The sequence below is a fragment of the Austrofundulus limnaeus genome, unplaced genomic scaffold, assembly GCF_001266775.1.
Source record: "Austrofundulus limnaeus strain Quisiro unplaced genomic scaffold, Austrofundulus_limnaeus-1.0 Scaffold387, whole genome shotgun sequence".
Taxonomy (NCBI): Eukaryota; Metazoa; Chordata; class Actinopteri; order Cyprinodontiformes; family Rivulidae; genus Austrofundulus; species Austrofundulus limnaeus.
The window spans coordinates 38,481-50,429 of record NW_013952789.1 but is presented as its reverse complement, the minus strand read 5'-3'; the positions used below and the strand labels follow the sequence as shown (position 1 = coordinate 50,429).

Here is an 11,949-nt window from a genome sequence, read left to right as displayed (position 1 = left end):
TTTATAGGCCTTGTGCAGCCCATTTGCCTGCCCAACCATGGAGAAGACTTTGCTGAGGGGACCATGTGCTGGATCTCTGGCTGGGGAGCAACAGAGGAAGATGGTGAGTTTAGATTTGGAAAAATGACTTTTTCTTCAGTCTGGTTTTTACAAAAGCGTAGAGCTGTCCCATGACATAAAATTATTCTTAGCCCCTTAACAGTCTTTGTTCCACCGGTGGGAAAAATGGTGCAGTTTCTGCCTTTAAAAATTTCCAAATGCTACAGGTGGCTTTTTTAAACCAGGTTGTCAGACTACTTTCTACGGTTCTTACCTAAAGTTTGACTCCCTTACGAAAGTAAAAATGTCAAAAGGTTTTTAAGYAATTTCAGGGATCTCATAACGACAAAACTATATCGAAAAAACAAGAAAATGTGTTGTAATAACAAGAAAAATATCTTGTGAGAAAACTCATAAAAAGATAAACTATCTTGTAAAAACGAGAAAGGTACCTTGTTATATCAAGATAACCATTTTCTGGTTTGTCACTTTCATGGAAGTTTATTGCCTGGATGGTGTGATAGAGAACATGACAGGAGTCACTTTATGCGTTTTTTTTTTCACTTTATGCATTTTTATGAAAAAGAAATCTGCGAGAGGAAAATATTTCTTTACTAAAAATGATAAGGTACATTTTTAATTGTGTTMTTGAATTACCGTATTTATTAAGGTATAATATGATCTCGAGTATACTGAGCCCCTAAAAGGACATTGGATGGAAAAAAAAACTTATCTCGTGCACACTGGTTAGTATCTCGTGCGCACCAGCAAGTATCTCATTCTCACCAGTTAGTATCTCATGCGCACCAGTTAGTAAGTTGTGCGCACCAGTTAGTATCTCGTGCGCACCAGTGATTATCTCGTGCGCACCAGTTAATAAGTCGTGCCCACGAGATACCTCACAGGATCTTTCAGATCATTTTGGACAAGTTGTGTGTGTACTGAAATGGAAATACGTGACATAATTGATTTTTCTTTCCAGTTTGGTCTGAAATYCAAACACAGTGCTGCGTTGCTTGTTCTCCGATCAGTGCTGCAGCTTGGTGACAGTCTCGGAGCCTTTCCACCCATGGTTCCTGGATGTTTACGGTTTCCCTGACAACGGGGTAGTTTTTGCTAAAGCTATACAGCTGCCTTCTCAGGCGTGTATCTCAAAAAAAATACTGAACAGATTTACAGTATATGGTTAAGCTAACCCTAACCTGTTTATTATCTGCCACTTCGAGGAAATGTTTATTACACAACAGAGAACAGCCAATTAAAGTTTGCAACATTTCAGAGCTCGAGCGGGGGCACAGCTTCGATCGTCATACCGCTGATCAAGCACTGTGCCCCATGTCCCGGTTGAAGATCAACCCGCTCGGAGCTATTCTCCAGCAGTTCTTGGATGTTTACTCTCTTTCCTTCACAACAAAAGAGGGGACGAGGGAGGAGTGAACTCACCCCTTTTCAGGGCCCCATTTGTCTGTAAAATAGGAAAATAAATAAATAAAATCCAGATCATTTTGATTAAATTTTAAAACATGTTTGAGCCAGAGGTTGCACTAGAATTTTTGCTGTCCGTCATTTTGACTGACAGGGTAAGAAAAAAATCTGTCATGATCAATTCCTTTTTTAAATGATAATGACAAAACATTCATATGTGGCTATTATCATGTTGGTTTTGCAGTTTTGCCTTAGATGTGGCACCTGCAGGATTTTATTGGAGAAAATCTTATCAGTGCACCTCACACAAATACAGGCCACCTGAGTGCATGGTGCTGAAAAACAACACATCTGTCCAACTCTAGGCCATACGCGCACAATGTGACGCACACACACAATGTCCCGCTTTTGAATCAGTTACCTTACGAAAAGTAAAATAAAAAAACAAACCAAAAAAAATACAAACGTTATTTAGTGGCTGCAGTTTGRAACATTAGAGGATGTATTAGTCCGTCTCTACCTCCTTTGCAGGAGGAGGAGAGAAGAGAGAAAGGCATGAAGGCGGAGATGCAGTCAGCTGTTAATCACAATGCGCAACTATTGTTAAATAAAAACAGAAACAGAACATGGATTTGATTTACGCAATGAAAAAGTTGAATAATTAAAAAAAACTCTAAGGAAAATCTCAAGTTACGCACAGTGAGTTTATATCTGCAGCACCAGTGGTTCTGAAGACTAAACCCGCGCTCTGCTGAGACGCTGTTGGAATAACAAGCGCCACTTCAGCCAAAGTTTTAAAATCAGAAAATATTTCTCCAGTTGAAATGATCATAAGTCAGCAAGATTTTTTTTTCCAAATCCTACAAGCAGTCGCTGTAGCAAGAGGAAATCCAGCAGCATGCTCGCACTGCACCACTGGTTCAGCTGTGCGTCACAGATGTGCTCCAAAGCCTCCTGGCCTCAATGCGCTGTCAGCTCCTAGATCTGAGATGATGTCAGATGGGAATCTTTTATTTATTTTAGATTAAATAAGACACCTCCGTGATGTAGACCTGCTCCATGCGTAAAGCTGAACATGTCTCTGTGTGTGAGTGTCATGCCACAGATCTGCTGTCTTGTGAAGCCTCGTTGCTACAGCCTGGATCTCAAAGCAGCAGATCGAGTGCTTTCCCCGATCAAAGGACAGCGAGCCGACCGCTTCAGCTCTGTGTCCCAGAAGAGGATTGACACTCACTGCACCTAAATTCATATTATCAGGCATATTGATAAGTGCCTTCCAACCTAGGAGGTAGACCTCTTAAGTGTTTTATCTGGATTTTATTTATTTTCAGCTGGATAGCTTTAGCAAAACTACCCCGTTGTCAGAGAAACTGCAAACATCCGGGAACTGTCAGTGGAAAGGCTCTGAGACTGTCACCAAGCTGCAGCACTGATCGGAGAACAAGCAACGCAGCACTGTGTTTTATTTCAGACCAAATTGGAAAAAAGCTCAATTATGCCACGTGTTTCCATTTCAGTACACAAAGCTTGTCCAAAATGATCTGAAAGATCCTGTGAGGTACTGTATCTCGTGGGCACGACTTACTAGCTGGTGGGAACGACTTATTAAGTGGTGCGCATGAGATACTAACTGGTGCGCTTGAGATACTAACTGGTGCGCACGACTTACTAACTGGCGCGCACGAGATACTAATTGGTGTGCATGTGACAGTTTCTTTTCCCATCCAATGTCCCTTTTAGGGGCTCAGTACGAGTATGATACGATCATCCTTTTCTGAGATTAAAAAGCGTTAAAAATCTAATCATCAATAATTCGTATATAATACTACCCCCCCTCCCCACCACCRCACGTTATGGATGACTTTTGGAATTAAAGTTCATTAATTATACATGAATAAATACAGTAATGGCATCTGAATGCAGATTAGAGTACATATTGCTGCTAATGTAATGCTGACTACATCTGAGCACAAACCCAAAAAAGCATCCTGTTCTTTTTTGTTTACGTAACACACTGTTGATCTATATAAATTAACCAAACTCCAAAATAAACAAAGTTTGTACATATGCATGATGTTTTTATGTAGCATACATGTAAACATTAGCAAGTAAACATTAATGAAGTTCTCAAACTATGAATTAATGAATAATTACTTRTATGTAGCTAATGTTCAATAATATTTGAATCTTTGTCTTCAATCATGGAATAAGGCATTTTGGTCCCCCYTAATCCCAATTTGTGACCGCAAGACTGCTGTTTGGACTGAAGTAATGCAACTGACTGACTGGATTCATAGAAGGAGACAGAGAGCATTTGCAAGGTTTAATTAAGTCATACATTTTACTAGGGTTAAAATATAAAGAAATATTGCTTTCCCTCAGCACTGTTGGAATTATTATCAGCATTCGAACACTACGAAAGATTTTGTCATCGCTGAGGTTTCATAGAAGAAAAGAAGAAAGTAACATTCTTGATGTTGCACTATTTGTTATGGAACAGCTTCAAACATATCACGTATACAAACTACAACACCTAAGATGCATCCCAGAAGGATTTATTGTTATTCAGAATACTGTAAGGTATTTACTGAAAATTCTAGATCCTCAAGCTGTGGAACTGAGACAACGTAATCACCTCAGATTGCYTCAAATCTACTACAATCCATGTCCTAACTTTGTTTGGCATGTGGATTCATACGATAAGCTCAAACTGTATGGAATTTGTATAAATAGTGCAGTGGATGAATTTGCCAAATTGGATTTTGACTTCATGCATACTCCACCAACAGTAATCCAAAGGTGGATATTTTATTTCAGAGGTTAAGCAAAGAGGGGGAACAGCTTCCAGAATTTGCACAGGCATGGAGACAGAAAATGTCATAATGCAAAGAAATGCAAATATTTTTATGCCATAGTCAAAATGACAYCTATTCAAGAAATTGCTTTATATTGGGTTCTAGTGCTCACTACCAGCACAGAAAGCTGCTGGGCTTTAAAAAAAAAAACACCATACATAGTACTGGATGAACAGTGACATGTGGCAAGGTTCATGGATGGTGAGGCACTCAGTTCATCAGAATCATATTTATATTTGAACCCTACAGAACACCTTATTCACCATATGACTGGCAGAAGTTAATGAGTTGTGTTTCATATCACTGATATAATATCGTTCTTTACACGAACTGCAACTCATTTGATGCACATTTCATTAAAACAAAGTTATTATGTCCTACCTTTACTTATAACTTAAGTCCATGCACCGCTCAAAATATCCCATCTGAGTCCAGATACTTTCACAAGTTGAAAAATGGAAGGATGAAAAAAGTTTCTCTCAGGACACAGTGCCCAACTGTTTCAGAAGAGCTTTCATCCCAGCTGTGGTGTGGCTCTTATTTACTGCTGTTTCCAAGTCCAGTTTAGAAAATAGTTTGAGCTTTCATATAATCCTCCATCCTAAAAGTCAGGTTTGGCAAGAGAGAAAACAAATACACTGCAAAAACTATCCATCTAACCAAGTTTTAAAACCTTATATCTAGCCAAAATGTCTTTTTGATCTTGTTTTGAGACTGACTTACTAAATAAGAACTGGTTGTGTAAGAATAATAATCTTGTTTTCAGAATGTGTAAGATTATTTGTCTTGTTAGCCTGAAAATTTGACTCAAATTAAGTCAAAATTTTCTGCCAATGGAGTAAGAAATTTTTACTTGGTAAGATTCTTGAAATACCTGATTTGACTCAATTTTTTCTTCTTTCAAGAATCTTACCAAGTAAAAATTTCTTACTCCATTGGCAGAAATATTGGATATATATTTTTACTGATAATAATATATAATATTACTGGATTGGACATCACYTGACTTATCATGCGCCGCACAGGTGCCATTGCAATGCATTGAGTTTTGACTTGGGAACATCCATGAATGGTGGTAAAAAGGGGATGCAGCAGACAGTCATGCAAGGAATATCAAAAAGGGATGCAATATTTTGCCATAAATTGTCCAAACTACAACAACAAGATCACAAGATCCAGTTTATCACATTTTACATTAAAATATTTTTTATTTTTAAAAATGTCGGAGATGCGGAAAGTAGGACAATTATGCTAGCTTGATTTTGACAACCTTATGTCGGGTAAACCAACGAAAAGACAAATTTGCTGTTCCAACAAATTWTTATATTTTTTTATTAATATTGTTATTATGTTGATAACATTGTGAGAGGTGGACAACAGTAAAATTAGCTTTACTACTACTAGGCTGAACTGAGTAGATATTACTGGTACTGATGTTCTGTCCAGTCAGCAAATGGTATATCCTGTAGTTTATGATTATATATCAGAGTAAAAAAACTCAGTAACTTTTTTCCCTCCACCGTACATTTCATAAGCTAAGCGGTGGAGGGGCTGACCGCATTTATTTTATGACCAGCTGGAGGAATTTGTCTTTAGTCACTTCGGTGCAAATGAAGAACCAGGAAACAAATGCACACATAACTCTTATTTTATGTGACGGAAAGGGGCTTCTACTGTAAATACATTAGCAAAAACCTATAATGAAAAGTTCCCAGACTGCTTATAGATTTATCTCTTGAGCAAATACATATTTTTTACATATCACAACATTGGCAATTTTCTCAACTTTAATTTAAACCGTATTTTATAGAAATCGGATAAGAAATGAGGGTGGTATGAATATTTTTGTGACGGATTGACGCGCATCCCCCATTGAAACTCTACTGTTTTGTTGACGACTCAACGCATAGCAATGGCTCCTATGACGGCGCGTTGTAAGCTATAGCAGCTATAGGAGATGTCCAATCCAGTAATATAGAACAATGCCAAAACCCATAGACAGTGATTGACGCCCTATTGGAAGCTGAACGGCATTACCATTTCGCCGCCATATGGAAGGTGGCAGAGAGGGGGAAGCAAAATGCCTCATAGTTGTGCAGCTTGGAAATGTTCTAACACTTCAGATGTCCAAACAAAATAAGACCTTTCACATGTAAGGCTTAACACTTTCTCTAGATTGTATTTAAGCCATATTCTGCACGATTTTCACCATTTTAACATTGTTTTGGGAARGTAAACTCGTCAACAAAAATACTGGTTTATGGTTTCCTGATCACAATTAATTACTTAAATAGCATTTTGGCTGCATGACGGCTCAGTGGTTAGCACCAGCGCCCCACAGCGAGAAGGTCCTGGGTTCGATCCCCGATTCGGACCTGGGGTCTTTCTGTGCCGAGTTCATATGTTCTCTTCGTGCTTGCGTGGGTTTTCTCTGGGTACTCCGGTTTCCCCCACCCCACAAAAACATGTACAATAGGTTGCCTTCAGGCTCAGGCCTCCCTTGACAAGAGATCTGCGATCTCAATGGGACTTGCCTGGTAAAATAACGGTAAATAAATAAAATAAAAAATAAATTAATTAAACTTTAGACTGCACACGGTATTAGATGGAAAAAAATTATTAAAAAGTATTTTATACACACACACACACACACACACACACTGACAGCAACAAAACTATGAATTAACACGTGGAACTATATACTTAATTAAAAAGTGTGAAACTATTGAAAAAATGTCTTATATTCTAGGTTCTTCAAAGTAGCCACTTTTWGCTTTGATTATTGCTTCGCACGCTCTTTGCGTTACATTACATTACATACATTAGAGGACTAATGTCTCGGCAAGATCTAGAGAAACTCATCCATGTGTTTATCTTTGGTCACATTGATTACTGCAACAGTGACTTTACAGGTCTGCCTAAAACATCTATCAGACAGCTGCAGCTGATCCAGTATCCTGCTGCTCGCATTTTGACTAAAACCAGGAAGATAGAGCACATCACCCCTGTTCTAAAGTCCTTACACTGAACTCAAAGAATAGACTTCAAAATACTGTTATTAGTTTATGAATCACTTAACGGCTTAGCACCACAACACATTAAAGATATGCAGTTGTTGTATCAACCTTCCAGACCTCTCAGATCTTCTGCATTCCCAAAACCAGAACCAAACATGGAGGAGCAGCATTCAGCTTCTATGCACCGCAAATTTGGAACAAACTTCCAAAAAATTGTAAAACAGCTGAAACTAAGTTCTTTTAAATCAAGACTGAAAACCCACCTGTTTAGAGTTGCGTATGAAACAATATACATGAAACATTAATCAACATTTTGATGTGTAACAATGACARTTGACAAACTGTAATGCTTCAATTGTTAACTGTGTGTTCTAAGACGGTATTTTTCGTGTTTTATGGTGTAAAGCACTTTGAACTGCCTTGTTGCTGAAATGGGCTATACAAATAAACTTGATTGACTGATTTTCTTGTATTTTTTATGGCCATCTTGTTGTTCTTCAAATATGTTTTTGGAAATGTTTGAGCAGCATCAGATTCTTTGTGGCCAGAATTTTCTGGGTCATTGCCAATGCTCATCTTTATTCAGAATTTTTGTAGTAGTGTTTGTCACTGTGCAACTCTTTCACATTTTCTTTGATTTTCTGAGCAAAGTCTTCGTGTGGCAATTCTGTAGCCATGAAGGGGAATGTAGCTGGCCAAGCAGTTATGTTTTCAGTTGAATCAATGTCAATCAACAAACGCAACAAATATTTGTTAAAAATAAAACAATGCAGTTAATTACATAGTAAGAATTAAATACTTAATAACTAAATCTAAGATTTGCAATTCAATATGCATACGTACAGTATTTAGACATATTGTTAGAAAAATATGCGTTGTTCAAAATGGTATGTCCCAATAAACAGGAATCTGATGGATTTCTTCTTTAAAACTTTGTTTTCAGTCTTCTGTCTCCAATCAGTTTCATACAGAATAGCGCTCAGCACACAGGCCTCAGTCAGACCTTGGCTAAATGAAAACAAAACAAGAGCTCTGCTCTGAGCAGACACTCTGCCAAACACTGACAACTTCTTTTTACTATAATAATGAATTGACCTTATAATGTACATCCCTTCCTGGTTACGCCCCAGGAGGTGTTACCTTTTATGTCAGACGTCAGAACGTCACTCATTTTTGTTTAGGCTAAAAGGAAGAACACATGATAACACACACCAACTCTTATTCTGTTATGGCCTTAAAGCTGCAATGATCAGAAAGTATAAAATACAAAACTGAATCTAATATTCAATTAATCAGCTACAAAATTTCTTCAATATGATATGAGCACATAAATGTTGCTCCTCACAATAATATGACGTGTCATATAATTCAATTACATCGACCACAAGATGGCYCTCATCCAGCACGTTACAGTACTTTGTTTTAAAATAGCAACTTTTTCATGTTGTTTGTTTATATTTATTTAAATGAATTTAAACCAGAAATTACATGGGGTTTTGATGCTACAGTGAAGCTAACAAGTAATAATTAATTAATATGTACAGTTTGAGAACTTCATTAATGGTTACTTGCAAATGTATGTCACAAAAAACATACATATGTACAAAACTGAAATTACTTCACTTTACGTAACTTTTTTATTTTGGAYTATGGCCAAATTATATAGCTCGACAATGTAAACAAAAAAGAACAGAATGCGTATTTGGGTTTGAGCTCAGACATGGTCAGCATTACATTAGAACATTAGCTATATGCATTCTGTAATCTGCATTCAGATGCTATTAATTCAAAAACACTATTCAATAACTTACTTTGTCATTTTTAGTGTAGAAATATGTTCCTCTCACAGATTTCWTCTTTGTAAAAATGCATAAAGTGGCTCAGCTGTGTTCTCCATCATGCCAAGCAATAAACTTCAGTGAAAGTGACAAACCAGAAGAAACCATAATGAGATAGTTTTCTTGATATAGAAAGATACTTTTCTAATTTTTACAAGATAGTTTTCTCATTATAATGAGATATTTTCCTCGTTGTAAAAACATTTTCTTATTTTTATGAGATGGTTTTGTTGTTACAATGAGATCCAGTTTAAAAATAATTTTGTCATGAGGCAGCTCTATATTTCTGTAGATTTTCATTCACTCACTCTACTTTTCATCATTAAAAGCTAAAGTGAAGACATTTAATTTATTAAAAACAAATGGAATTGTGTAATATATATCAGCACAGTAGCTTGAATTGAAAGTTTTACATCTGAGCTCAACAGACTTTCCTCTGCATTTATTGGTGAAATATTTCTTAGTTTTTGATATCTGGTAGGTCTGACAGGTCTGCCTTAGAAACCAATTCAGTCATGAAGGTTTGTTAAACAGTCATTTAAACATGCAAATTTGTACTATGTTTATCTTTTTTCCTTACAGTTCTACAAGGTTACATTTTTGTCATCTTCTGGTAATATGTGCTAACTACAAAATTAATTTGAAATCATGTAATGTTGCTAGGAGAGACCAGTATTGTTTTACGCTCAGCTATGGTTCCGCTCATTTCCACCAAAACCTGCAATCAACCAGAGGTTTACAAGGGACACATCACTTCCTGGATGATCTGTGCAGGATATCTAAAGGGAGGAATTGATTCTTGTCAGGTAACGTCAGTTTGGTTAAGTCTTAACCCTAGTGATTCGGTCTGCTTTTACCCTTCTCTTGACTAATTTTAGTTTGTTTAGCAGCTTTATATGTGAGTGGATGATGCTGTCATTAGGATTATTTTAACTGTATCTATTTAAACTGAATTATTTTCTAGATTATGTCCCATAATGTCATTTATTTGAAAGTGTAAAAGATTAAATACCTTGTTTTTAATTTGGAGACACTAGACACTCCGCCCACTGTAATTTCACTGCTGTTCCTACCCAGGGGGATAGTGGAGGGCCTCTTGCCTTTAAACAATCTTCTGCGTGGAAGCTCATTGGGGTAACAAGCTGGGGCATTGGGTGCGCTGAGAGGAACAAGCCTGGAGTTTACACTTGCATCACACAAGCACTAAGCTGGATTCACCTTCAGATGGAGGTGAGCACAGGAAACTCAATGCAACAAGACCTACATTTGGAGAATTTAGCCAAAACGCATAATAATAATAATCTGGGTGTAAAATCTCTATCTGAGAAAGAGAAAATGCTCTTTTACCTGACGGAGCACATTCCCAGGGAGGAGAGTGGTGATGGGAGCAGACCTGAATGGACATGTTGGTGAAGGAAACGGATGAAACGAAGTAGTGACAGGCAGGTTCGGAGTCAAGGAAAGAAACCACGAAGAGAGTAGAGAGGAATCTAAGGAGATGCTACATCAGTAGGACGAAGTGAGAGTAAAGGCCAAGACAACACAGAAGACAGGGTGCTGAGGAAGGAGCTGTGGAGTTGTTTGAGGGCATTTGGAGTGCCACAAGGAAATGTTAGACTGGTACAGAACATGCATGAGATGTGCTGTAGGGATGACAAAGAGATTTAAGGTGGAGATGGATCGACATCTGCATCAGAAATTGACTCCGGGCCCTGTCATGTTTGCTTTGTTGATGGACAGACTTGACAGATGAGGTCAGGCAGGAATCCCCATGAACTATTTGCAGATGACATTGAGATCTGTGGTGAGAATAAGGAATAGGTGGAAGAGAACTTGCAGAGGTGGAGGTTTGCATTTGAAAAAAAAAAGAAATGAAGGTCAGCTCTGACAAGGCAGTGTATGTGTGTGTGTGTGTGTGTGTGTGTGTGTGTGAATGAGTGGGAGGCAGCTGGAACAACTTTCTATAGGCCGATTCATTATTGCTGGAGCTCAAGCCCACAATCGTAGTGTCATTAACAAACTTGTTGATCATCTTGGAGCTGTGTTGGCAGCCAGAGAGGAGAGAAATAACTACCTAGAACTGCCTTTTGAGACCAGCTCTGCCTCTGGGCGGTGTCCCCAAGCTGAGCTTCCTCATCAAGGAGCACACCTCTTCACCCCCCGCCCCCCACGCCCCGCCCATGACTCCTGCAGGCTCTCCGCAGCAACAAAGCAAACAACTGGTGAAACTGAAAGTGAAAGTGAAACTGTCTGCTGAGCTCCTAACGCTACTGCACACTCGGTGAAGCCCTTTTCAGATTCAAAATACTTTTAAGGAAATGTATTTTCAGATGCCAAGTAAACAACCCCCCCCCCACCCCCGTGCGTAATAAAATGGGCGGGACAGAAGCGGAAGGAGGTTCTTCAAGAGACAGAGGTCAATTTCAAGGCATTTAGAATAGGAAGTGATGAGAAGACAAGTTTATTTTCTATTTAAACATAAAAGCAGCATTTTATTAACTAAAGGTGGCATAGTTACTTTATTATAGTATAGAGTTTAAATATATGTCTGAGAAACACATAATATTGCCCCTTTAAATAATATATCCTTTGTGATCTTTGGAGGCATGTACAGCGGGTAAAATAAGTAATTAACACATCACCATTTTTCTCAGTAAATATATTACTAGAGGTCCTAATGACGTGAAATTTTCACCAGATGTCGGTAACAACCCAAGTGATCCATACATACAAAGAAATCAAACCATAAATGTCCAGAAATGAAGTTATTTGTAA

At 38.0% G+C, this 11,949-nt stretch overlaps 1 protein-coding gene across 1 annotated transcript in view; it reads left to right on the top strand.

Moving 5' to 3' along the window:
* LOC106528521 (transmembrane protease serine 3) overlaps nt 1-11,949 on the top strand; it is a 26,767-nt gene that overhangs the window by 3,067 nt on the left and 11,751 nt on the right. Inside the window, exons 2-4 of the mRNA XM_014023705.1 lie at nt 8-103; nt 9,838-9,980; nt 10,252-10,404. Of these exons, the coding sequence (XP_013879159.1) occupies nt 8-103; nt 9,838-9,980; nt 10,252-10,404 (392 nt within the window). The remainder of the gene's footprint in view (nt 1-7; nt 104-9,837; nt 9,981-10,251; nt 10,405-11,949) is intronic.